Raw genomic sequence first — 27,500 nt, 5'->3', positions numbered from 1 at the left:
ATCAAGACCAAAGAAAATGTAACATTTAAAGAGGCAAGACATCGGTACGCAATGAGCTGAGGCGCATTCACCACACATACAAACTTCGCCGATGTGGTGCAGCGCACCACACCGGCCTTGGGCACCTGCCCAGCTCACACACAGTGAGGCAGGGCCCAGGCAGATGCAGCGAGAGCTGCTATGCCACCCCCAAAAAAGGGCCCGCCGGCCACCAGGTCGGCAGCCCACAAGGCTTCCTTGCCCATGGGTTCCCTGCGGAACTCCAACGCCTGTGGCGAGGCGATGAACACAAACTAGAGCTCTCCGCCGCAGCGGAGCTCTATTGATCACAAAAGAGAATAAACCCTAATAACAGGCCCCCCAAAAATTTATCATGCCGTTCCTTATCCACTGGAACTGCCGTGGAATTTTAAATAACTATGGTGATGTAACAGATCTCTTACATTCTCTGTCTCCTGTAGCACTGTGCCTTCGGGAGACCAATTTGGGACCTTTACACAAAAATATCTTTAAGTAGTATAAAGTCTTTCGCCGTGATCGTGAGCAGGCGAAGAGGCTCTCTGGAGGCGTTGCTGTAAGAGTGGTGTTGCAACCCGTGAGACAAAGCTCCAGGCGAATTATGAAGTCGTTGCAGTCACCTTTAAAACAATTACCATGTGCACAGTGTATCTTCAACCACACCTCACAGTAACACTCCATGACCTAGAAGCGCTTTTTAATCAGTTACCAGAGCCATATCTGGTAGTCGGGGATTTTAATGCGCGCTCCCTGTTTTGGGGGAGTGAACAGACAGACACTCAGGTCAGGTTTTAGAAGCTTTTATTCTATGCAGCAACGTTGGCCAGCTCAATGCGGGCAAACCCACATATTGCATGCCATCCTCAGGAAAGATGAGCTTTATAGACTTGTCTTTTAGCTCTGCATCCGTTTTTACAGATTTTGAGTGGGATGTTCTTGATAATCTGTACGGCAGTGATCACTTTCCAGTTTTAATTAACTTTTCAACACCACTACCAATCATTCCAACTAAACCACGCTGTTGGAAGCTGCACTTAGCGGACTGGCCACTATTTCAAGAAAAGGCCTGTCTGGAGAAAATATTTTCTGATAATCCAAGCGTTGACGAACGAAATGAAATTTTTACATGTAGTATTACTGCAGCTGCACGTCTAGCTATTCTGCAGTCGTCCGGAGTAGTGGGCCGAAACCACAAGGTGCAGAGAAGCAAGAAAGAAACAGAATAAAGCCTGGGGAACTTTCCGAGGATACCCCACACACGACAACCTCATAAAGTTTAGAAAGGCGAGAGCAAAAGCACGGCGCATCCATCGCAGTGCTGAAAAAAAAAAAAAAACATTCTCTAGAAACTACTTATCACCTTTAAATAGTTCAGTCACATCAAAACAAATGTGGGAACAAGTCCGCAAACTTAATGGCAGCTCTTCTCCTTTCACAATTCCTTTGCTAACAACTCCGGATGCACAAACAAGTATAGAAGAACAAGCAGACATCTTAGGCGAACATTTCTCAAAAATCTCCAGTTCTTCACACTGCACAGAATCATTTTTAAAGTATAAACATGCAGTGGAGAAACATAGGCTTCCAACAACTGGTTGCACAACCAAACTGTACAATGGTTTAATAACAATCCAAGAAATGAATAAAGTTCTCTCGGGAGGGAAAAAGACAGCACCTGGCCCTGATAATATTGCCGCACAACTTAGTTTAGACATCACTCTACCGGCGCCCCCGTGCGGTCTGTCTTCGACCTTTGTCGCGCGCCGGACTTCGTCCTCTTCTGCTCGGTGCTAGGACCTGCCGGCTGCGCTCTGCCCAGTGTGCTCGCCAGGTACTGTTCGGCCAGGGATGGAACGTTCTACCGGCGTCCGTGACATTTTTGGTGGAGGTGCTGGGTACGATCTATGTACGAAGAGGTCCCAGGAACCTCCAGCGCTCCGTCACACCCCCTGGACACGACACCTGTCCACAAGTCAAGCCGCCGCTTGAAAGGCTTAGCCCCCGAGTACAAACCCCTCAACGCGCCTTCCCGCAAGATGACCTCTACGATGGCCAGCCAGACCTTCCAGCAATCTGAGTTCGCCACCGCTGCTGCTTCATACGCCTCGTACGCCCGCGTCGTTTCATGATGACAAGTTTGAGGATGTGGAGGACTGTTGGACAGGTATGACAGGGTCGCTGAATTTGATCTGTGGGACGAGGACCGCAAGCTTTGGAACGTCTACTTTGCCCTCCAGGACGCCGCCAAGACGTGGTTCGAAAACCACGAGTCCGCCATCCACACCTGGCAAGACTTCCGGCGGCAGTTGCTGGATACGTTCAGCAGCAACGAACGGAGAGAGCGTGCTGAATTGGCCCTGCAATCGAGAGCGCAGCAGCCAAACGAGAGTGTGGCGATGTTTGTGGAGGACATGACCCGGCTTTTCAACCGCGCTGATCCTTCGATGTCGGAAGCCAAGAAGGTGCGCCATTTGATGCGGGGAGTGAAGGAGCAATTGTTCGCTGGGCTCTTGCGCGATCCCCCGGCTACGGTCGCCGATTTTGCAAAAGAAGCGGCAGGTATGGAGCGCGCCCTGCAACAGCGGTTTGCGCACTACGGCCGCACATCAAACATCACTGCTGTGGAGTGCCACATGCCGAAGCCCTGAGATGAGAACCCCACCTTCCGAGAGCTCATCAGGAACATCGTCCGCAAAGAGCTGCAGATGCTTCGCTCTGTGGAGCAGCGTCCTAGTGTGACCACCATCTTGGATGCTGTCCGTGACGAAATACGCCGCACGGTGCAGCCCATTCCACCTCCCCAACCGCCAGCGCCCTATGTGATGACATACAGCGAGGCTTTGCGAAGACCTGCGCCACCACCGCCAGCGTTCTGCTCTCCTGCCCCTACCGCGCCGTCCCACCAATTCCTGTATCCGACAGCGCTGCCAGACGACCGCCCACCCGTCACGAAGGCCAACATGTGGTGAACGCCGAACAACAGGCCCCTGTGCTTCCACTGCGGCGAAGCAGGCCACATCCGTCGTCACTGCCCGTACCGCCGGATTGGCCTGCGCGGCTTTTCGCCTGACGCACCCCTGCCACGCTATCGTGAACGACCCCGCGAGATCGGTCAGTACCTAGCGGCCAACGTCCCATCTGCACCCACTGCCCAACGTCAGTCCAGGTCACCGTCCCCTCGACGGTTTTCTTCACCAGCCCGCCAGTCCTACGGCCGGCAGTCCTCCAGCCCGCGCCGGGAAAACTGAGGACGGCGACCCCCGGAGGTAGGGCCGCCGTCACCGGACATAATGATGAACATCCTCCGCTCACCGACGTTAGCATGCGACCCGACCTCCGACCCCACGCCGCGACGACCTTTCGACGCCCAGAGACGCCTTCGCTTGACGCCTCAATTGGACAGTCTGAACGACCCTTAAGTCCGACGACTTTTCGACGAACAGAGACGCCTCCGCTTGACGCCCCAACCCGACCGCGAGAACGATCCCCTAGTCCGGCCTCCCCCGCACAGCGTTTTTCTGACGGTGACCAAGCTTCGGCTGAAATCTCGGTCATCGTTGACGACCGCCGCGTGACTGCTCTCGTAGATACCGGCGCCGATTTCTCCGTCATGAGTCAAGGTCTGGCGCTTGTCCTGAGGAAAGTACTGACACCTTGGCCTGGAACGCACATCCGGACAGCTGGAGGCCATCTGGTGACACCGCTTGGCGTCTGCACCGCTAGAATGGAGATTCGTGGTGTCACCTTCACTGCCTGCTTCGCTGTGTTGGCTCATTGCTCGAAGGACCTCATCCTTGGGTTTGATTTTCTTCGGGAACACAGTGCGATAATCAACCTCCGCGAACTTGTCGTGACGTTCTCACCTCAGTGTGCCATAACCGACAGCAGCGAGCCCGACAGGCCTGTTTTTCGCGTGTGTGATGACAATGTCACGCTACCACCACGCTCCAGTTTGTTTATTACGGTGGAATGCTCCAACCCACGCACGCCTCACGAGGTTGCGGAAGGTAACCTGTCGTTACTGCTGAGTCACCAAGTCTGCGTTGCGCAGGGTGTTACTTCCCTCGGCGGACTGCGAACGCAGCTTTTTGTTACCAACTTTAGCGCCGAATACCGCCACTTGCCGCAAGCAACAGCCATAGCCTATTTCGATGAAATTAGTGACTCAGTCTCACACTGCGCGTTGTCCCTCAACGATACCCATGCGTCGACGTCTGACGCCCCCGTTATGACTGACGTGAACCCCGACCTAACCGCTGATCAGAAACACCGCCTCCACATGATCCTCGACTCTTTTCGTGACTGCTTTGCGACCACTTCTAAAGTTCGGCAAACATCGGTCGCTAAACACCGCATTGTAGTGGATGAAGGCGAGAGGCCTATTCAACACCACCCCTATCGAGTGTCTGCGAAAGAACGGGAGGTGATTCGGAGGAAGGTGGAGGAAATGCTCCGCGACGAGGTTATCCAGCCGTCCACAAGCCCGTGGGCTTTGCCCGTTGTGCTGGTCGCCAAGAAGGATGACACTCTCTGATTCTGCGTCGACTATCGTCGCCTCAACAAGATTACTAAAAAGGACGTTTATCCGTTGCCCCGAATTGATGACTCGTTCGATCGCCTGCGTCATGCCCGATACTTTTCCTCTCTTGATCTACGCAGTGGGTACTGGCAGATCGAAGTCGATGAACGTGACCGTGAAAAGACCGCGTTCATAACCCCCGACGGTTTGTACGAGTTCAAGGTGCTCCCCTTTGACCTGTGTACCACTCCTGCCACCTTTCAAAGAATGATGGACACTGTCCTGGTTGGCCTCAAATGGCAGTCGTGTCTCGTCTATCTTGATGATGTGGTTATTTTTGCTGCGACCTACGAAGAACATCTCAAACGCTTGAGTGCAGTATTGACGGCGATCCGATCAGCCGGTCTATCTCTAAAACCCGAAAAATGCCACTTCGCGTACCAACGGCTGAAGTTTTTGGGCCATGTTGTGACACCTGAGGGCGTCAGCCCCGACCCCGACAAGACGGCCGCTGTAGCTGCGTTCCCGACTCCCACTAATAAGCGAGCTGTGCGCCGGTTTCTTGGCCTCTGCGCATACTACAGACGTTTCGTGCAAGACTTCTCCAGGCTGGCTGAGCCTCTCACACGGCTGACAAAAGACGATCAGCCTTTCGTCTGGGCACAGGAACAGCAGGACGCCTTCGAAAAGCTCCGCAAACGTCTACAAACAACGCCCATTCTTGCCCATTTTGACGAAGAGGCGGACACAGAACTTCACACCGATGCCAGCAACATTGGCCTCGGTGCAGTCCTCGTCCAGTGGCAAGATGGTGTTGAGCGCGTGATTGCTTATGGCAGCCGCACGCTGTCTCGGTCCGAGGCGAATTACTCAACCACTGAAAAGGAGTGCATAGCTGTTGTGTGGGCGATAACGAAGTTCCGGCCCTACTTGTATGGTCGCCCGTTTCGGGTCGTGAGTGACCACCACTCACTGTGTTGGCTCGCGAATCTTAAAGACCCCTCGGGCCGGCTAACTCGTTGGAGCCTTCGCTTGCAAGAATTTGATGTAACAGTTGTCTACGAGTCGGGCAACAAACACAGCGATGCAGACTGCTTGTCCCGTGCTCCTATCCCGTCCAGCTCTGAAGACCTCGAAGATGACCCTCTATTTATTGGTGCTCTGACAACGTCCGCCCTCGCTCAACAACAGAGGGACGACACGGAATTGCGGCCACTCATCGATTATCTTGAGGGTACCGCCTCGTTACCGCCTCGTCTATTCGCGCGTGGCTTGTCGTCGTTTTGCTTGAGAGATGGCGTCCTCTACAGACGAAATTATGGCCCGACGGACTCTGGTTACCTGCTCGTGGTTCCAACGGCGCTCCGCACTGACGTTTTGCAGGCATGCCACGACGAGCTTCCTTCCGGCCACCTCGGATTTTCTCGAACGATGGCACGAGTTCGTCACCGTTATTACTGGCCCAGGCTTTCTGCGGCTGTCAAGCGTTATGTACGCACCTGCCGCGAGTGTCAACGTCGGAAGAAACCACCTTTCAAGCCGGCTGGCTTGCTCCAACCCATTGCTCTGCCGAGAATTCCTTTCCACCAAGTCGGCATGGACTTACTGGGCCCATTTCCCACGTCATCATCGGGTAACCGGTATATCGTGGTTGCCACCGGCTACCTGACCCGGTATTGTGAGACGAAAGCCCTTCCCCGCGGCACTGCTGCTGAAATTGCTGACTTTTTCATCATCAGCATAGTCCTCCGCCATGGCGCCCCTTATATTGTTTTAACTGACCGAGGCACAGCGTTCACGTCCACGCTTACTCAGGAAGTTATGCGGCTCAGTGGCACAAGTCGTCGTAAGACCACAGCTTACCATCCTCAAACCAACGGCCTAACCGAGCGCCTCAATAAGATTATCGCTGATATGATTTCTATGTACGTCGACGATGACCATAAGAACTGGAACGAAATACTTCCGTACGTCACGTTTGCCTACAATACTGCCCTTCAAGAGACGACGGGGTTCATGCCATTTCGTTTGGTACACGGTCGTGAAGTCATGACTATGTTGGACACGATGTTGTTGCCCGATATTGCGCGCCCATCCGTTGCCGACGCTGATGCATTCGTTCGCCATGCAGAGGCTGCTCGCCGGCTGGCTCGGGAACGAACCTGCGTGCGGCAAGAAGTCGATGCTCACCGCTATAACCTTCGTCACCGCGAAGTCATTTTCCAGCCTGGCGATCAAGTGTGGGTTTGGAGCCCCATCCGTCTGCGCGGTCGCTCCGAGAAGCTTTTGCGCCGTTACTTCGGCCCCTACGAGGTACTCCGCAAACTCAGCGACGTTACGTATGAAGTGCGCCCGCAAGGGAGTGTTCGTTCTTCCAGACGCCCACCGACATCCGAAATTGTGCACGTCGCAAGACTCAAGCCATACCATGCCCGCTAGGACCACTCTCACCACGTTCAGTGCCTGGGATTCTATTAATGCCCACACGTGGCTCCCCCTCACTTTCAGGCATAGAGTCGATGCCTTTCCAGAGGGGAGGGGCAATGCCGCACTTAGTTTAGACATCACTCTACCGGCGCCCCCGTGCGGTCTGTCTTCGACCTTTGTCGCGCGCCGTACTTCGTCCTCTTCTGCTCGGTGCTAGGGCCTGCCGGCTGCGCTCTGCCCAGTGTGCTCGCCAGGTACTGTTCGGCCAGGGATAGAACGTCCTACCGGCGTCCGTGACAATATACATTACGAAAAACTTGCACATCTTTCCCAACTGTCTGTGGAAGCACTTTTGAAATTTTTTAACAAGATATGGCAACTCGGAAAACTACCAAAAGCTTGGAAGAAAGCAGTTATTGTACCATTCCTGAAACCTGGAAAGCAGCCAGCATCCCCAAGTAGTTACAGGCCCCCCCTTGCCAGCTGCCTCGCCAAATCATCCGAAAGTGTACTGAATACAAGACTAACGTTGCTCCTTGAATCTCGCAAGCTTATTGACATCCATCAGTGCGGTTTTAAGAAGGCATGCTCCACTGTCGACCACCTAGTTTGTCTTGAAATACTATACGAGATGCTTTCATACACAAACAACACTGCCTTGCTGTCTTTTTTCACCAAAAGAAGGCATACAACACAATCTGGAGGCTCGGCATCCTTCGTGACCCAGCAGAGCTTGGCATCCGTGGCAGGATGTTAAACTGCCTAAATGATTTCTTATCCAACCGTTCTTTTCACGTATGCCTAGGTTCAACCCTCTCAATGATATTCGGTAAAAAAAAGAAATGGAGTACCCCAGGTGTGTATTTTAAGCACAACGCTCTTTGTCATAAAAGTGAATTTCATAGCCAAAGTAATCCCGAATTCCATTATGTATTCAGTCTATGTTGACGATCTGCAAATAGCCTGCACATCCTCAAACCTGGTAACATGCAAGAGACAAACCATTTGACTGTGAATAAACTAGTGACATGGGCAGACGAGAACGGTTTCCAGTTTTCCACACAGAAAACAGTGGCCGTTCTTTTCTCGGTCAAACAAGGCCTACAAACCGACTGATTCATACACCTGAACAAAACACAGCTACCCGTAAAAAATGAACACCAATTCCTAGGCGTAACCTTTGACAAAAAGCTCTCTTTCCTGCGTCGTATAAATGGACTGAAAAAGAAAGCCTCCCGATCCCTTAACGTACTCAAAGTACTGTCACGAAAACATTGGGGTGCTGACAGGACATGTCTTTTAAAACACTCTACCCTTGATTATGGATGTGTAGTGTATGCCTCAGCGAGACCATCATAGCTTAAACGACTGGATCTAGTACACAACTTAGGTTTGTGTCTCCACTGGTGCATACAGGACGTCAGCCACAAACAGCCTGTATGTAGAAACCTACGAAGCATCACTTACAGACCGAAGAACCCTGCTCACACGGTCGTACATTTTAAAAATCCATTTGCTGCCCAAACACCTGTGTCACCTCATACTCACAAAGTGCCCATCTCGTCTCCCCTCCAAGCAGCCTTCCCCTGCATCCCAGAGGCGTGTGGGAAAAACGCATCTCCCTCGTCTGCTGCTTCCAGCGGAGGGGACATGGCAGACGCTGAGGGAGTAGCCCCCCCCCCCCCCATAGAGAGTGTCCTAGGCTGTGCCTTCAACCGAAAAGACGTCTGAATAGGGTTCACTTCCTCACTACGAACTGTGGCTGTCGAGAGCACTATCCACTGGAACTGCCCACGGCTACTGAAGGACCTGGAGGACAGATATGAAATATACAGGATACACATTTAAACCAAACACATATAAACTTTCTCAAAAAATATGTAGCACACCGGAAGGACAGGCAAGGCATTGCTATTGTGGTTCAGAATCCAATTCCATCTGTATGCCTTCCTCCACTGGCTACTAATTCAGAGGCCGTGGCAACACGAGCCTTGACTTATGGCAGAGTGTGTTCTATATATATCTGACAAGATCATCGCCTATCTATTGACGAACTTGAAAAATTTACTGACCATCTTCCGGAGCCGTTCCTGTTGGTGGGTGATTCTTAACACGTACCACCCATTATTTACTTATTTATTTGAAATACCTTACAGGCCCATTGGGCATCGTGTAAGGGGGGCGAAAAAATAACTATACACTACATTAATAGCCGAAGGAAACAAGAGGGAAAACATACGATCAGGATAAAAATAAATCAACAATACGATGCATTAATAACAAATGAAACAAAAGGGAAACTTACAGTCATGATAAGCAATATATCAACAAATTGGAGAAGTAGAAACAACTTGAATAACACCATCTGCCGGGCTAGTTGGCTGCGATCCATACGCATCAGCAGCGCGAAGAAGAAGGAGAACAGTGCAATTCTTGTCATCTTCTGATGCCCTGGACATCGTGTGGGTCCCAGTTCGATCGCGCGCCTTGATTACTCCCCCTGGTGGGATTTTACCTCGTTTGTGTGTATATTTATTTATTTAGTTACCCTCAGGGCCGTTAGGCGTTACAGAGGGGAGTGGGAATACATGCAAGTACAAAAAACAAAACAGCAGCTAGAAAAATTGAATGCAGTTACAGCACACACTGGTAAAAAATCAATAACAGCATTAACAAAAGGCAGCATTGCACAAAACAAAACACAAAAGAAAACAGCAGCTAATAAATTAAAACAGTGTTATAGACACATGCTTATATAAAATTAATAACAGCGTTACGAAATGCAGCATTATCAGTAGTTACAGCAATATTGTGGGGAAGGTGATTCCAGCTGACACAAGTTCTGGGTATGAATGAATCATGAAAACATCTTGTACGACAAGGAGGGATCCAAACTTTGTGGCGGTGATAAATGCATGCTGAAATATATGGTGGTCTTTTTAATAACTTCTCTTTAAGATAAGGAATATGATAAATTTTGTGAAAAGTACATAATGAAGCTATTGACCTGCGATCGGAAAGAAGCTGTAAGGAAAGGTGAGCTTTCATGGCAGTTACACTACTAGTACGATTATATAGTTGTGAAGAATGAAGCGACAACCGCGGTTTTGAATTGATTCTAAGTCAGAAATGAGAGATTCCACCCCAGGGTTCCACACCGATGAAGCATATTCCAATTTAGAGCGGACCAATGTTTTGTAAAGTAATAGTTTTAATGAACTCGGTGCACATGAAAAATTTCTGCGAACCTTGTTAATATCTGACTGAAGAACACATACATCATTATCATCATTAATTTCGCGGTAAATAACACAGTCATCGGCAAAAAGACAAATGGAAGACGATATATTAGTTGGTAAGTCGTTTATATAGATGAGAAAGAGGAGGGGCCCAAGAACGGACTCCTGAGGCACGCCAGAGCAAACAGGAGAGGAATCTGAATTGACGTTATTTGCTGTTACGAACTGACTTCGGTTTGAAAGAAAACAATGCAACCATGCAAGCACTGTGGAATCGGTGTTAAGGCTGTTTAGGTTAATAAAAAGAAGCTCATGTGAAACCTTGTCAAATGCTTTAGAAAAATCCATAAATATAGAATCAGCATGGGACCCGCGATCCAGAATGCAGTGCAAGCCATTTGTGAAACGTATGAGTTGCGTTTCGCATGAAAACGATTTACAGAATCCATGTTGGGCATTAGTGAAAAAGCAATTGGATTCTAAAAAGTTAGCAAGATGAGAGTAGATGACATGTTCCACAATTTTACATGGAATACTGGTGAGCGTCACAGGGCGAAAGTTATCAGGGCAATGTTTATCGCCAGACATGTGCAGCGGAATCAGCCTTCCAGTCATTGGGAATACAGCCTGTTTCCAGAGACTGGTCAAACAGTTTGGTAAGGATCATTGAACTGTACATTTTTGTGTAACCAGAAATTTCGAATTAATGTCATCGACGCCACAGGAGGAAGAAATCTTAAGGTTTTCAATTATCCTCAGGATGCCAGTTGTGTCGAAAAGAATTGGATCCATGGGAAAAGCATCCAAGACCGGACACTCCTGATTGGTGAGGGAAACATTGCCAGAAAAGGCAGCAACAAAAACACTGTTAAGAACACTAGCGCATTCATTAGGTGAAAATGCAGCGCCGTCAGAAGATGTAAGTAGTATTGACGAACTATCTTTCTTGTTCACAGTGTTTCAAAACTGTCTAGGGTTATTAATCAGCAAAGCAGGCAAAGTACTGTTAAAGAAGGTGTCCTTAACATTTTTCAGAGCTAATTTGTACTCAGCGGCCGCAGAAAGGTAACCGTCCCAGCGTTGTTGCGAATTCGACGATTTCGCCGAGCGAAACAAACGCTTTTTCTTATTGGATAGCCTTTTTAAAACGTTATTAAACCACGGTGATTGGCTATATATTACACCGCAAAATTCTTATCGGCACAAATGTATTAGTGAGACGTTCAACAGTGTCCCTAAACATTTCCCAGTTAGTGTGGATAGAACGCTGTGGAAAATCTGGTAAATAACTTTTTAAGAAAAGAGCTAATTCACGATTAATGGCATCATAGTCCGCCCATTTGTAATCTCTAATACACTTGAAGGTACTCCGGCGATTAGGAATAATAATTTTTACATCGAAATGAAGCAAGGTGTGATCACTAAGACCAGGTAAGTACGAGATTGAAGGGATAAGATCCAGCGCGTTGGTTAGCACAAGGTCTAATACATTGGAAGATGATGGCGTGACTCGAGTTTGCTTAGTAACTAGCTGCGAAAGGTTGAAGTCCAAACAGGTTCGCAAAAAGTTATTGCATTCGGTAGAAAAGGGGCGAGGATACGGCGATGCATTAGCCCACACGATACTGGGATAATTGAAGTCACCAGCAAGAAGGATTGCCGCACCCGGATAACGTACTGAGATCATGTTAAGAGCATCATGCAAATCTTCAACGAAAGTTGCACACGAAGACGGGGGACGAGTAGCATATGCCCAGAATGAGTTTCCTCCAATGAACACGAAGTTCAACCCAAACCAACTCTAACATGCTAGAAAGACTAATCGGTGAAGGCACAATATTATCGGCGATGGCTATTGTAAGACCTCCTCCACTTCTGTGACCTCTATCAGAATGATAAACATTGTAGCGGTTCTTGCAATCAAACAGTTCCTTGCTCTCTATCTTTGCAGAGAGCCACGTTTCTGTTAGCAATACAACATCGGCATCACATGAGTCGATGACAGAGTTTAGATGTTCCCGCTTTGGTATTAAGCTTATGTTTGTGAAAGGAATTGAAAGCGCTGTCCTATCTCCAGTCACCCGTCCACTGCCCCTCCTGCACCTCTGTGGCGAAGCGTGTGGCCAGCCAGAAGCAGCGCGACAAGGGGCCACTAAAGATCGCGGTGGGCCAGCTAGCTCGAAAACGCTATCGTGAATAGGGTCATGGCCGTAGCATTTGTTGTTGCCATACAGTTTGTTATACCTCATCAGCATCCTTCACGAATTGCACACGCTTCTTTCTAGCGACACGTGTCTGCAAAGAATAATCTTCACTTACAGTGACCTTTTTATCTTTAAGTTTAGCAGACTGCACTAGGATTTGTTGTTTTGTTTTGAAAGACCGGAACTTCACAACAATTGGGCGATCCTTTTCATCTGAGAACATCCTGTGTGCTCGTTCAAACATGTCATTCGTAAGAACAGGAGCAAAGCAGCCTAAAACAAGGTTCAATAATTTTTCTTCCGTTTCATCCCACATTTCGGAGAAACTGTCTGGTACGCCAAAGAACAGAAGATTTTCCCTGCACTGCCGGTCTTCCAGCTCTGCCTGTCCAAGACGTAACTTGCTATTTTCATTGACAAGCTGATCGGCTAGCTCACGCAAAATCCGCAATTCCCCGTGAGCCTCATCGCTGGCGGATGATTTAGATTCCACTGCCGACAGTTTCGCGTCAATATCGGCAATATTCCTAATCATAGATTCCTGATTTAGTTTCATTTCATTAATAGAGGCTATTAAGTGTGTGATTGCTCTAACTCCATTTTAGCGGTCCTTGAATTAACACCTTCTAGCAGAGTCAACATGTCGTTGAGCTGTTTCTACAGAGAATTATCAACAGCGGTGTCTTCGGACCGCGTGGCAGTGCCAGAGCCCGACCCAGGGCCAGGGTTAAGCCCAACGTCCCCCTACAACAAAAGCAGTTGACTAGAAACATCGAAGCACTGGACGAGCAAAATCAACAGCACTCCCGGGCGTGGGAACAGGAGCAGGCACATATTGCTCGGTTTCTTGGCAAACATGGAATATTCATTACCAACCTGCATGAAGAAACGCATGCCGTGAAGCAGCCGCATGATGACGCTGTCCCCACGCCCACTCTGCGGGTTCAGTTGTTGCTCAAATAAAAGTAGGACGTTCAGCGCTCTGTGCTCTTTTTCTTCTTCCCGTCTTGTGTTCGTGCTGCTGATACATATAGAAACAACGCGGAAATAGCAAGAGGAAAAAAAAATATGCGGCACAAATTAAAGCACAACAATAAAAGATAATGTGCTTGCGGAACGCTGTGACAGTGAGTAACATTAAGGCAAACACGGGAACATAATAGGCAAACTTAAGTAAGGAAACATCAAAAAGGCCCACCAGTAGTAGCAAAGTAAAGTACAAAAAAGAAGAAATAAAGAAAAATTTCAATGCAGGTGTGCTTAATAATGGTTTCAATGAAATGTGTGATGAATTGGGTATGGAAGGAATCGAGATTAGATACAGAAGTGATGTTGTCTGGTTGGTCATTCCATAATCTGATGGCTCGTGGTAGTGCAGATGAATTGAAAGCGTATGTATCCTTGCAAAACTGAGCTGATTATATAGTCTTTTACACGTGCGGGATGGGACATGGAGGTGAAAGGAACTAGTTCTATTAGAGTGCACATATTTGTGAAATAGTGTTAGGAGAGCGATTGCTGTAGAGCGTTTGTCATAGCGTTTGCTGAATGATTGTAGAGAAAGATCATAGAGAAAGAGCTGAGTGCCGCTTGATATTTTGGATAGATTCTAAAGCGGTGATCATGTTCTTATGATAGGGAGACCAAATTGAAGAAGCAAATTCAAGTTGTGGACAAACAAAAGTGAGGTATGCTAGTTTTCGAATATTAGGTGGTGAATTTTGCAGATTACGGCGTAGGTAGCCTAATGACTTTGAGGCGATGGCGCGTATGGATGAGATATTGAATGACCATAAAAGATCTAAAGAAAGGTATTTGTAATGTGATACGTGAGAGAGTAGATCATTCTGAATACGTTATGTGTACTTGTTACTTTTACGGGTGAAAGAGATGACTTTGACTTTGCACTTTGATACATTAAGAGACATTAACCGTGAGTTGCACCAGTCGTTATTAATGGGGAGGTACTAGAACTTATTCTCGAGGAGCACTAATTGAAAAATTCCTAGTGTTGTCTGGCTCATGCATATTCAATAGAAGAGAACCAACACACTTTAATGCAACACGCAACTCGTACACAGCAGTAGACCTCGCTATTGGATCACCATTGCTCTTGGCTGCTACTGAGTGTTGGAGATAATCTTGATGGATGTGACCACTTTCCAATATGCAGAAAATATAAATCCGAAGGTAAGCAAGTTTAAAGAACAGATTGCTGACTGGAAGTTGTTCCGGGAACTCTTGGCATTGCCCTGTTCATCAGTTGCAGATCTATGTACAGATGAATCACAACCCTTGATTACTCTGCATATTTTAGACACTCCACAAAAATCCATCCCACAGACATCAGGTAAAATACAAAACAAACCAAAACCATGGTGGAATGCACATTGCAAGAAAGCTTGTCAGAACCAAAGTAATGCATGGTCAAAATTCCGGCATTGTCCTACGGTTGACAATTTGATAAGCTTTAAGCGAGCTAAAGCAAATGGCAGGTATACTGCATGTCTATCCAAGCCGGAAAGTTGGCAGTCGTTTCTCTCCTCTGTAAATTCTTACAGAGATACGCATAAGCAGACTAAAAGCACTTGAAGGGCGTAGTGCACATCCAATTCCTTTTGCAAGCACTGCTGGCGATACATTGGAGCAGCAAGGAGGTGCAAGCTGGCTGTGGAGTGGAAACCTGTTGCAAAGCAAAAAAGGGCCATCTGTAGGGGGACACAGTGGCCCATTTTCTTTACAAGAATTAGAGGATGCCCTAGGCACATGTGTCAACTCAACAGCAGCAGGCCCTGACTGGATCAGATATGGCACGCTGAAGCACCTGCATGAAGAAACTCTGGTGAAACTATCCGGTGCCTGTTTAATGAGATGTGGGCCGCTGGGCATTCTTCCAAAGCCTGGAAAGAAGCGATTATTATTCCGATATTAAAGCAAGGCAAGGAAGCCACACTTGCGGCCAGTTATTGCCCTAACCAGCTCTTTGAAAAAATGATAAATCGTCGCCTTGTGCATTTTCTTGAATTCAAGGGTCTTCTTGACCAGCATCAAGCTGGATTTAGGGCTAACCAGTCAACTGCTGACCGGCTTATGGCCTTCAACTCTTATGCAAGGAACGAACGCTTTTGTGCATAAACAGCATTGGTTGTCCGTTTTCTTTAACCTGGAGAAAGCATACGATACCACATGGCGCTATGGCATCATCCATGACCTGTTCGTCTTCGGGATTTCGGGGAATATGCTGACCACCATGCAGAGCTATCTGTCTGAGCAAACATTTAGGGAACTTCTTATCGAAGCAGTTTTCACCAGAGAATGGCGTCCCTCTAGGCGGCGTTCTTAGCTGCACGCTTTTCATTGTGAAAATGAATTCATTAAAGAGCATCCTACTGAGATCAATATCCTACTTTGTTTATGTTGACGATTTGCAAATAAGCTACAAGTCATGTAATTTGTCCATCTGTGAGTGGCAAATTCAGCTAGGAGTGAACAAAGTGTCAAATAATTGGGCCGACGAAAATGGATTTAAACTCAACACAGAAAAGACTGTCAGTGTACTCTTCACTAAAAAAACATGGTACTAGACCCAAACCTGACATGACACTTAATGGACAGAGTATTGCTGTCCAAAAAGATCACGTATTCCTTGGCGTCATAGTTGACGAAAAGCTTACATTCATCGCACACATTAAGCAGTTAAGACTGAAATGTGTGAAGGCATTGAACCTTCTAAAGATCCGGTCACACCAGTCTTGGGATAGTGATCGAGACTGCCTGCTGATAGTGTAGTTCTGTTACATATAGACTATGGCTGTGTGGTGTATGAGTCGGCGTGAAGAACCACCTTAAAGATGCAGTGTACCACTTGGGTCTGCGGTTGGTGTTTTCCGTACAAGCCCAAGTTGCCCGTTCGTACGTTGAGGCGGACCGATGGTCACTTGAACGAAGGCACAAGTTTACAAGTGTGACATACGCTACGAAGGTACTCTCTCATGCTGACCACCCTTGCAACGCACTATTGCAAATCCCAACCAGTATACTGCTGTTTTCAAACCGATCATCTACCATTAGAGTAACCACACTAGTCCAACACATGAACATACCAGTCTCCAACATTCTGGTGACTTTTTTTGAAGACGTGATTGCTCTCTGGAAAGTGCATCCAGTTGACTGTGACACATCTTTTTGTAATGTTGGCAAACATGGGTCGCCATTTGGCATAAAACAGCTCTTCATGTCCCTACCAGCAAAGTATCAGTGCACAGAGTTTTACACTGATGCCTCCAAGACCGCTTCAGTTTCGTGGGCAGTACACACGCTGTCAATTTTTTTTTTTTTTGAACAATAACTATGAATACACACATAAGCATATTTACTGCAGAATGTCATGGTATCCTGTTGGCTGCTATACCCCTGTCACACGGTCATTTTGAAGGCCCTCAAACCGATAGTCTGTCAACTCAAAGGCGATCGAGCGCTGCTACACGGCCAGTCTGAATGGCCATCGAGTCAGTAGTCTGTCGAGTCAACAGAGCAACGCGGAACTCTGTCGAGATTCGGAGGGCCTTCGAGCATTGCCCAGTGTTGCTAGCATTGCTTCGAACGGCGCCAACGCGCACTTTCGTGCACGGTACATAAGCATGAACAAACATTATTATCGTAAACTTTAATGTAAGTAGTAAACAATTAGTCTGCCCAGTAATTTAAAAAATTGCATCGGTCTGGTTTACAGCGCATTAATTTTATGCTCTACATCGCAGAAGCCAAAAAAGTCAGCGTTGTCATTGTTGCCAGAGCCTTACAGAATTGCGACAGCAGGTCGTACAAATGCAGTCTTTCAAGACAACGCAACTGGCCTTTAATAATAACTGAAAACCTCCTATGACTGGAAAAAAGTGTATTTCAACATTTAGTTAGGAAGATTTGTTGAATGAACTGCTCCCTGAAAGCCAGCTGTTTGAATCGGGCATTTTGGGCAAGCTCTGTAACATCAGGATGGATGAAGTTTCATTGATGTGGTTCCAAAACCAGGAAGCTTTCCCAAGTGTTGCCAACGGATGTTGCCGCCACTGAATCCTCTGGGTCTGCTACGTGCAGAAAAAAAGAAAGCAGAGCAAAAAACCAATTTCGGGAAATGATTTTTAATGGCATAAGGACAGAATAGATTATTCCTGTATTTCAATAGAGGTAAAGTTGCGGCAGGTCAACAATTCCAATGCATATGATGATTCCAATCAACTTCAGCATCTCCGACGGATTCACGTCTTCCCATGAGCTATCGCGTCGAGCATTTGTTTCCCTGTCCAAAATTTTCATCCATGCATACTTATTAGTGTTTTTGCGCACAGTCTTCATCACTTCCGCCTTGAAGAACATCAAAAAAAAAAGTCGAGAGGTCGAGCGAATCTCCGAGTGCTACTCCGCAGCGATGCACCGATATGGACACCTGGCTGTCGTCTTGGTTGAAAAACGTGACGCAACCTTGAGCATTTGGCAAACTCTCCTGACCATACGTTGTGAAGACCCTAAAGAACAAAAATAAACCACTGTCATCAATTACAAACTGTGCGTACCGCAGAAAACACAGAGCGAACGAAAACAGAGCTTTCATGCAAGTACGCTCTGACGTTCCAGGTCCCTGAGACGAAGTCTCGCTGTCCAAACTGAAATCTGATGTTTGCACATCATTGCCTGACTCATAACCACTGCTTTCGTCGCTAAAAACGAAACCAAAACCAGCCGAAGTGCTCGTTGTCGGCTTTCGCTTTCAAGGAGCGTGCGGCGATGCGGACGCCATTTTCTCAATCTGACACTGCTGTGTCTGTTAAAAGTTTTATTTTTCACGACGCCCCCTCATGTCAAAACACTGAGACCAAGACTGCAGTCAGACACAAACTAGATGGCGGAGCACGACTACGATGCTCCGGAATGAGCTTTTTGCGTGGGCGCTTTGAATTGTTCAAATGTGAACAATGGCCTATGGCGAAAGAGTTAAGGACCCGAAACGTTTCTAAAACGAAGCATGTCTTTCACTCGACGATCGGCACATACTCCAGGTTCTTAATGACAGTACTGTATAAACAACGACAACTCATAAGTACCTTGGGTGCACCTCCACTTTGACATAATGGGATGTCACTATGTTGGTCTCACCCGAACCGTTCACTTGGTCTCCTCAAATGTAACCTCAAACATGTCTCTATGCACGTCAGAAAACTTACCTCCATCACCTCAACCCTTCTTTCAGCTCTGGATTTTTTGCTTTGGTCGCAGATTTTTTTGCTCTTGTGTTTCTACAGCTCTGTGGCCCTATAACCACGCAGTAAAAATTTAAAGTTTGTGGTGCAAGTAGTAGCTGATTTACAATTACGGTGTGAGAATCGGACATCGGGGCTCAGTGGATGTAAAATGCAGCTTTGGTTACTGCAGTCCAAAACGAAAGAGGTAACGAAAAGGTTTCTTATTTCGCAGTGCTGAGAATTCTACAGAATCTTTTTTTACTTGGTAAGGGTAGGTTTGTCTTGCAGTTGCCATAAAAGGCGCTGCTCTCTCCCGTTTACCTTCTGTTTTGCATCATTTCTCTTTGTTCTTGTCACTGACAGGCGTGTGTTCCAGCTGATGGTGTGTCAGTGAGGTGGACTGCTGAGCCACCTGCCACGTGATCACTTAAAACAAGCAGAAGAAACAGGCACGGACGAGGCTGCACTGGCAACTGAACATCTATCAGGAACGCTGCATAATATGCACCGAAGACGCAACACATGAGTTCTTATGAATGAGTTGTTATCTGTTTGCACCGCTGTGCAGGAAATTCACTTCCTTCCTCAATAGGCACACTGAAGGCACGCTGATGCATTGTTCTCTGGATTCACGGATTGCCAAGGCTTCCGAGCATTCTCGAGTCAGCTTGTCTTGGGTTTTTTCCAGTGTCTGCTCATGATGCAGATCAGTGGGGCTTGTTAGTTTTCTGCATTTCTCACAAACCCTGCAGTGCACCGCTAGGTTAGTGCGAGATTCTCTGCTATGGCATTAGCGTGTTCTCTTATTACGTCACTGACACATCTCCCCGTCTGTCCTATGTAATGCTTTCCACAGGATACAGGGGTGAGACGCCTTGAATGCATTCAGAGTACTTCATTTGGTGTTTGGTCCGACAGTCGGATTTTTTCACCTGCCTGCGCACACACATGCTTGTTGCCTTGTTTCTCGTTGTGGAAGTGACCTTGATGTCATGCCTCTTCCCGATTTCCTCAAGGTTGGGAGTGAGGACGAAGGGGAATCAGGGGAAACTTCTTCCTTTGCGTGGCTTCATCGGGTGTATTTCCCTTTTCTTGGCCACCTTTGTTCAGCAGCAGGAGGCTCTCTGCATGGCATTGTCGAAGGGGGGGGGGGGGGGGGGTACCCTGCTTCCTGAAGCCTGACAATTTACCGCTGGAAGCTGTGGCTCATCTGATGGCTTGCTTAACGCAGCAGACTGCAGTGCCGCCTTCGCCAGTCCTCTTCTGACCGTCCTGGTGTGAGTAGACGTGAACAGGAGGAACTTCTTGTTGGCTCGAGGCCGGTGTGTCCAACGCAAGTGTGAATTCAGGAGCAGGTCTAAGAATCGCCAGGCCCTGGAAGCTCCTGTGAATTAGAGCACTGGGCTCGAAAGATGGTCTTTTCGTTCCCTACTCCTTCTCCTGGCTGCATAGCACCATGTAATGGTCGACGTATCGGACGATGCGTCTCTTTCATTGCTTCCTGAATCCTTTGATCACAGGCAGGCATGGTGGACTGGAGGTAAGCTCCTGACAGCTCCAGGAAAGTGCCTACTTAAATGCCGGTGGTGTTTTGAAACGAGATGGCACCCTGCTTTTCAATGTTTTCTTGCAGCCCTGTCATCAATTTCTGATGCGGGATGAAATATTACGTATCTTCAATATTGAATGAAGACTCGGCGGATATGCTTGAATCTTTTGTCATTATCTCAGAGATCAGTTCGTCAGAGTTCTTTATTCTGAAGGGGTCATCCATGTGTACTTAGCATAGTTGATTGTCAAGATGTGTTGAAAGTTGCAATTGCCACGTGTGAGCTTCTGACAGAGTCTCCCGGAAAGGTATCCCGACTTTGTGCGTTGTGGTGCTGAAAAACACTTACAAGGTGCTTTATCTGGTAGATTCAACGCCAAGATGCACTAATTCGGGCTACCTTTCCGGGCGATCCTGGGTGGGTCATGGCTCAGTTGTTATGGGGCTCGGCTGCTGACCCAAAAGATTCAAGTTCGACCCCGGCTGCAGCGGACTCATTTTGATGAAGGCCAAATGCTATAGAGGCCTGTGTACTTTGCGATGTCAGTGCACTTTAAAGGACCGCAGGGGGTCGAAATAATCCGGAGCCCTCCACTATGGCGTCCCTCATAGGCTGAGTCACTTTGGGACGGGAAATGCCATCAAATCAAATGAAATCTGTCTTTAATTGTGTCGTAAGTATTGATTTTGCATTCTTCACATTGTATTTCCCTTCCTGCTTGGGCCTACTGATGCTGGCAGTATAACAAAAAATGATAATAATAATTGTATATTAGTCCGCCAATGTTTGAAATTTTTAAATATTTGCACTGCCCTAGTAATTAATTATCCAATGAGTTGCATCTGAAAAGTGTCAAAGCTTCCTGTTGCTGTGTGCATCTATCTTTCTTGTGCCTGAACAGGTCCTTGTGGAGGCATCTGTGTGCTCCCGTGTTTTTCTCTGAGTTGTTTTTCTCTGTTGTGGTGCATTTTTCTGGTTCCTGTGACAATTCCAGGCCACATGTTTCACCGCTTCTTGCCACCCCGATGGCTCTCTTGTCGTAATTCATAGCTCTGGAATTGCAGGCCACATGTTCCCATAGGCACACGCTGCACCCAAAGCCAGATTTGGTGGTTGCACGTGCTGCATTTCTGCTCTGGTTTCTCCACCTTGTGTTGACAGATGCTTCGACCATTATTGCGTTTCCTGCAGGTGTGGTGTTGTATTCTGTTCTGCTGTTTCTTTTGTGGGCTTGCGCATGAAATGTGAAAAAAAAGAGCCTCCTAGCTTGGGCCTCTTTCCACCACTCCCTCCTTTCCTCGTGGCGTAGTGTCTTCACAATCAGTCTCTGTCTGATGCACCACCCTACTGGTGTGGATGTGCACAGTTCTGTTCACCTGGCCAGTCTACGCTGCCCGTGGAAGGCTGCAGAAGAGTGGTGGTGTTGTGGCCACTGATCAGTTGTGGATGCGCGACTGCGGCCCTTGTTTTGGCTCAGCCGTGTTGAGGGGGTCTGATGGTGGTGGTGACTGCTGCTGCCCAGGGACGGAGGTGAGCCGTGGCGGGGCGGAGGAGGAGGAGCCAGCCTTCATCCGGGACATGATCCTTAAGAGCCCCGACCAGCTGGCCCTGCTCAAGCACAACAACCCCCAGCTGGCCGACGCCCTGCTCTCGGGGGACCTTGGTGAGCCTCAGTGTGCCAGGGTTGCAGGCAAGGGGGAGCCTGATGGTGTGTGCACACCGATTCAGTGTTCTCTGGCGGACTGGTGGAATGCATTTTGCAGCCACTTTCGGGCACAACATCCCTGAAAAGGACAGTGTGCACAGTACTCAGCTTTTGTGCCTCATTTTGAGGCCAATGAAGAAGCATTAAATTTAGGACTGAAGTACAATGGCAGATTTTGAATTTTCCCTGTTTCACCCATCGCTGAAAAGATGGGACAGACGGGGGTGTGATAGTGCTGTGTGGTATACTCTTCTCAGTCCTGTGTGGTATTGTAATTAAATACATGGCAGTGAGGTTTCCTAAAAATGATGTGGCAGTGGTAATGATATCCTAGTGGAAATGAGGAGCAACTGCTCTCAAGTGGGGCACACTTTGTGTTGATCTTTCAGCCTCTCAGTGCATATGTTGCAGTTAATGCCTTGAGTTGGAGGTTACCTTATAACTGACCATCATTTCTTGCACCTAGGCCCTCCCACTCCACCCATCTGAACAGAGCTTGCAAATATTCAATGCATATCAGCGGAGAGGTTTTGCCAGCACCCTTTGCCCCTGGTGGGGTCTATCGAGAGTGCACAGTGTGGGCCTTTCACCCAGTGCCCAGTCCTCCGAGGACCATTCTGTGTGTGGCAGCTTATTCCCACAGCTGGGAATAAGCTGCCCACTTGCAAGTGTGAAGGGCCTCTCCGTGCTCCCAACTGCCCAAGCAGCAGCCAGTGGGGGTCTTGAGTGTGGGATGGCTTCCCTCAGGTTGCATTCTGCTGGCAAGGATAATGAGTGCAGGCTGGCATGGAACTTGGGGGGGGGGGGGGGGGGGGGTAATCTGTGCCCACAGACAGACGCGGACATGGTGGTAGCAGGTGTGCTCACTGAAGGTTGGAGCTCAGTTTAAAACTTCAACCACCAACCCCTTTGAGCTGCACTCGTCGTGGGACCAGCATCGCCCGTGGCATTGCGGCCTGGTGGTGCTTTGCCCCCAGCACCGAAGACACCCTGCAGTGATTTCAGTGGGCACATGCTGGGGCAGCAGATCTGTGGAGGGAAACTTGGAAGCTCTGCATGGAGCCCATAATTTAGACACAATTCACAGTGCTTACAACCGATTCGGGCGGCACTTCACCACCGTGTGTCCCCGATGAAGTGAGCAGAGCGAGCTTTCAAGCTGGCCTCGAGGCTGCATGCATTACAGTGTCATTGCAGCCAGTGTGCACCACGTTAGCGGTCATTTGTTTGGTCACATCAGCTGTCCAGTTCATAGACCTGTACTTTCAGAAGTTGTGCATTGCTTGTGAAGAAGCCCTCAGTGCGGATGAGCTTTGCACGAGTGTTGTTTTGTGCCACGATGTTTCCATGTTGTGGCCTGTTTAATTAATGTTGTGCTCCTTGCGGCCCTTTTCTCACCAGGGCAGAATTGCCAGTCTTAAATGGTTGTCAGGTGCTCACCTGCAGCCCAACAGTGCGCATGCAGAGGATCAACGCTCCACTAGGAGTGGCCCTCGTTTGGTTTGTTTGGGAACCAGATGGTGAATTTGCCAGGGGAGAAGTGCTTCGCATTGCTGACAGTTTAAATGAGACGGGGAAAGGGAGAGCGATGGGATTGAGCCAAGAGGACATGTGGCAGTGATTTCCAAGTGACACTCAGGACTCTTGACCATGTCTGGATATGCAAGTATTGTCTGAAAACACAAAGGACTCGTCAGCAGCTCGGGTCTTCCCTTGGAGAAATGCCGCCTTTGAAGGACAAGATTCCACGAAAATTTACAAGAGTGTTGTGAGAAACTCATTCAAGCCATGTGTTGCAAAAGTTGTGTTGTGTGCTAGCATCTTTGGCGTCTGTGAATTCAATGCGCGTCTCCAAGGCTTTGTCATGGACACACAAACTCTTCACTTGATCTTGTTTCCTTAAAGACCTCCCTCCTTTTTCATGATGGTGCGATTTTGTCGAGGAATTTCCTTGATGACACTCGAGGGAGGTATTGCTGCGGCCATTTAAAGTGAGGCACACTTTAATAGGTGCCACCGAGGAATTATTTCCACCCCAACCTAGTGCTGCTGAGCTGCATGGCAGATAGAGCAGGTAATATAACTTGAGGACAGCGTAGCGTGGTGTGGAAATTGGTGCTGTGTTGGGAGACAGAGGGAAGAGTGGATTGTGGGTGGTACAGAGCAAAACAGATGAAAGCACAAAAGGAAGATTGAAAGCACGAGCTGATTGTTTGATTTGAAGCAGCGCAAGGCCGAAGAAGAGAGCAGAGAAAGAAAGAAACGGACGACACGGCGCTGAACTAACAACTGACATTCATTTGGGGCGCTGCACGTATAAATACATTCAGGCACCAAAATAGAAAACAAAGCAAAGAGCTCATTCATGCACTCGGATTCTGCACGCCTACACAAGCTAAGATGTGCAATTCAGGAAGCGAAGTTCTTTTTGCGATAAAGACACTGATGGAGCGCTTACACATGTGTCACCACACGTCTTGATGTTCGAAGCCTCGTTTATTTCATGGCACAGCTTATCTCAGTTCCTATCCACAACACTGCAAGATTCAAACTGTGGGGTGCACTCGCACTCACGGCAGTGCACGCTGAGGTTACGGGACTCTTTATTATCAACATTGTTGCGGTACTGCCTAAGCCTATCATTTAAGCACTGTCCTGTCTGGCCAATATAAAATCTATTACAAGTGAGAGTGCGCGGAACTATATGGTAGCAACGGTTCTGATGTTCTTGCCCCTTTGGAAGTAACTCATGAAGTTCCTGTAGAGGACACAATCAGATTTCTAGACTTGAGCCTGCAGTTTTCACCTTGCAGCGTGTGCTGGTCTTTCGAGCCTAGGGCTAATAAACCGTTGCTACCATATAGTTCCGCGCACTCGAAGCTTGTTAAAAGAGGAATTGTCATGTCAAGCTTCAGGAGTGCACTTACAAAATCCTGTCAACATAAAACCGCACGCAGCTTTAGTAACCAGGTAGAGAGGCTTACTGCTTGTGGCTATCCGCTTCATGTTCTTTCTTCTGTGGCCGATGTTTTGTTGAAGAAACTGAAATGCTCCCCCGGTCCTGAATGTCAAACAAGTAAGCCAGTAGCAGCCATTCCCTATATCCACAAGATATCACATAATTTGAAAAGTGTTGGAAAAAGAGTCGGAGTGGATGTTGTTTTTTCGGCCCCCATTAAGTTATCAAGCTTGTGCATGCGTGTCAACAACCCAGGGAAAACTATCCCCGACTGCCCGAAAAATCATGAGTGCAAATTTGTGAAGTGTCAAAAAAATGTCGTGTATTCTATTCCTCTCACTTGTAATAGGTTTTATATTGGCCAGACAGGACAGTGCTTAAATGATAGGCTTAGGCAGCACCGCAACAATGTTGATAGTAAAGAGTCCCGTAACCTCAGCGTGCACTGCCGTGAGTGCGAGTGCACCCCACAGTTTGAATCTTGCAGTGTTGTGGATAGGAACTGAGATAAGCTGTGCCATGAAATAATCGAGGCTTCGAACATCAAGACGTGTGGTGACACATGTGTAAGCGCTCCATCAGTGTCTTTATCGCAAAAAGAACTTCGCTTCCTGAATTGCGCATCTTAGCTTGTGTTGGCGTGCAGAATCCGAGTGCATGAATGAGCTCTTTGCTTTGTTTTCTATTTTGGTGCCTGAATGTATTTATACGTGCAGCGCCCCAAATAAATGTCAGTTGTTAGTTCAGCGCTGTGTGGTCCATTTCTTTCTCTGCTCTCTTCTTTGTCTTTTGGCCTTGCGCTGCTTCAAATCAAACAAAAAGGAAGATGCAGCACAGACAAGCGCTGACTTGCAACTGAAGTTTTTTTTGAAGGGAACAGGAAATTTATGCATCAAACGCATGCGACATTACAGAGCAGACAGCACTTGCACAAGCACCTTCAAGGGGTGACTCTTTAGCTGATCATTTGACATGTGGTGAAGTCCAATCGAAACGAGACTTCCCCCTGCTTAGTTTACCTCAAGCTCGGATCAAGAATTAGTATCTAGAAACAGAACCTCTTCGTCAGCCAGCAACAAGGAAGGCTGGCTTATACATTGTGGCTGTTTTCTGCGGGTAAAATATGCTTCCATTACTTCTCGGGTTGTCGTATGCCGGTGGTGAAACAAAATCTTTGTGTTAGTGACTAAAGGGCGGCGTTTTTTTCTTTTCCTTTTGTTTTTTCCCGCAATCGCGGCAGTGATCTTTTAAATAGGAATATCTAAAATCTGACAGTGGTGAATTGAGCAAACAAATGCTAATACAGCGACTGGTCTGGCCTGTACAAACTTTCTTCCATGACAGAGGAATACACTACTGCAATCTGCCAGCCTTGACTCGTGCGATACCTGGTGTGTTCATTGCATGCACGTGGCGAAGCCCAATGGCAGCTTGTGTGGAGCCGAAAAGGCAGTGTCAAAGCGTCCAGCCACGTTCTTCAAGTTGTGTGCACTTTTATGTGTGTATGGAATTACAGCCACTTTCCAATGCACTGTTTCGCCCTGTGGGATTGACAGACCATGCCCTCACCACTCGTGAGAGCTTGTCGCAAGTTGCCGAGATAACACAATCCTGAACACCTGCAGTCTTGAGCCTGTGAACTTACAATAGCACACTATCATGAATACAGTGATGGCACTAGTTCGTCATGCTCAAGTGTATGCAAGACACTGCCATTTTTTTACAGTCCTCGAGTGCCCAGATGAATAGTTGAGCACCAGTTTCTGGGACCCTGGTGAATACATACTGGGTAGCTTTTGAAAAATAACTTCACTCAAAAACATCAAGAGCATCATTCGATGGCGTCAAGACCGGTCCCCTCACCCCTTTCCCCCCCCCCCTCTTCCTCCTCTCCTCCTCCTCCTTGCACTTTCGCGGAAAAGCTTCAACATGTCAACCATTCTCCTCCTGCAGTTGTCTTTCTCAACTGGAACCAAAAAATCATATGCCTATCTGAAAATTCACAACATGACTCCACTATTAATAGCTCTGACCCCCAGAAAAGTATTGCTCAGTACTGGTGCCACCTTCGATCCAATACATATGTCCTTGTTCTCTGCATACACATTACCTGGCCACCCTACATACAGTGGGTTTTTGCATAAAAGTATCAACTGACACACCACACTGACCCATGAAGACTACTTTCGTCAGCGGTGCACTTTTCCACTGCCCTCATCATGATGCCCTTTTGAGGCAGTGGTCTTCACTATCTGTGCACACAAGCCCGGATTGCTGTGCTTTAGGAAATGGACCAGCCTGTCTGTTTTATCAACCAAAGAAGGATCAGTAACAACCAATGCAGAAAGATGCTCCTGCAGGTAAATAGATACTGTACCTTGCCAAGTGCCGTTACGTTGATTTCATGCATTTTTGTGGAGGAAAATAAATCTAACTTATCCCCTTCTGCCTTCAGAACCGCCGTTGCCATTGGTGCAGGATTGCAATGGTTCAGCATTGAAACGGCCTGCTCCTTTACAACCCTGCAGTCGACAGTAACTTGTTTTTAAAGCACTTTTTGACACCATCTAAAAGCCTTTTCTGCAAAACCACCTTCCGGGGTTACAACAAAATGACCTTCTTACAAAAGAAGCGGCAGTT

At 47.7% G+C, this 27,500-nt stretch overlaps 1 protein-coding gene across 2 annotated transcripts in view; it reads left to right on the top strand.

The window, feature by feature from the left end:
* The window catches only part of rngo (DNA damage inducible 1 homolog rngo), a 92,513-nt gene that overhangs the window by 5,719 nt on the left and 59,294 nt on the right, over positions 1 to 27,500 (top strand). For both annotated transcript variants that reach the window (XM_089563220.1, XM_089563221.1), the window contains exon 2: positions 21,719 to 21,859. In XM_089563220.1, coding sequence (XP_089419346.1) covers positions 21,719 to 21,859 — 141 coding nt within the window. The remainder of the gene's footprint in view (positions 1 to 21,718; positions 21,860 to 27,500) is intronic.

Source organism: Amblyomma mixtum, chromosome 10, assembly GCF_055824585.1.
Source record: "Amblyomma mixtum isolate Tamu chromosome 10, ASM5582458v1, whole genome shotgun sequence".
NCBI classification, from domain to species: Eukaryota; Metazoa; Arthropoda; class Arachnida; order Ixodida; family Ixodidae; genus Amblyomma; species Amblyomma mixtum.
The sequence above is the reverse complement of the archived record's forward strand: the minus strand, read 5'-3'. Positions and strand labels throughout refer to the sequence as shown.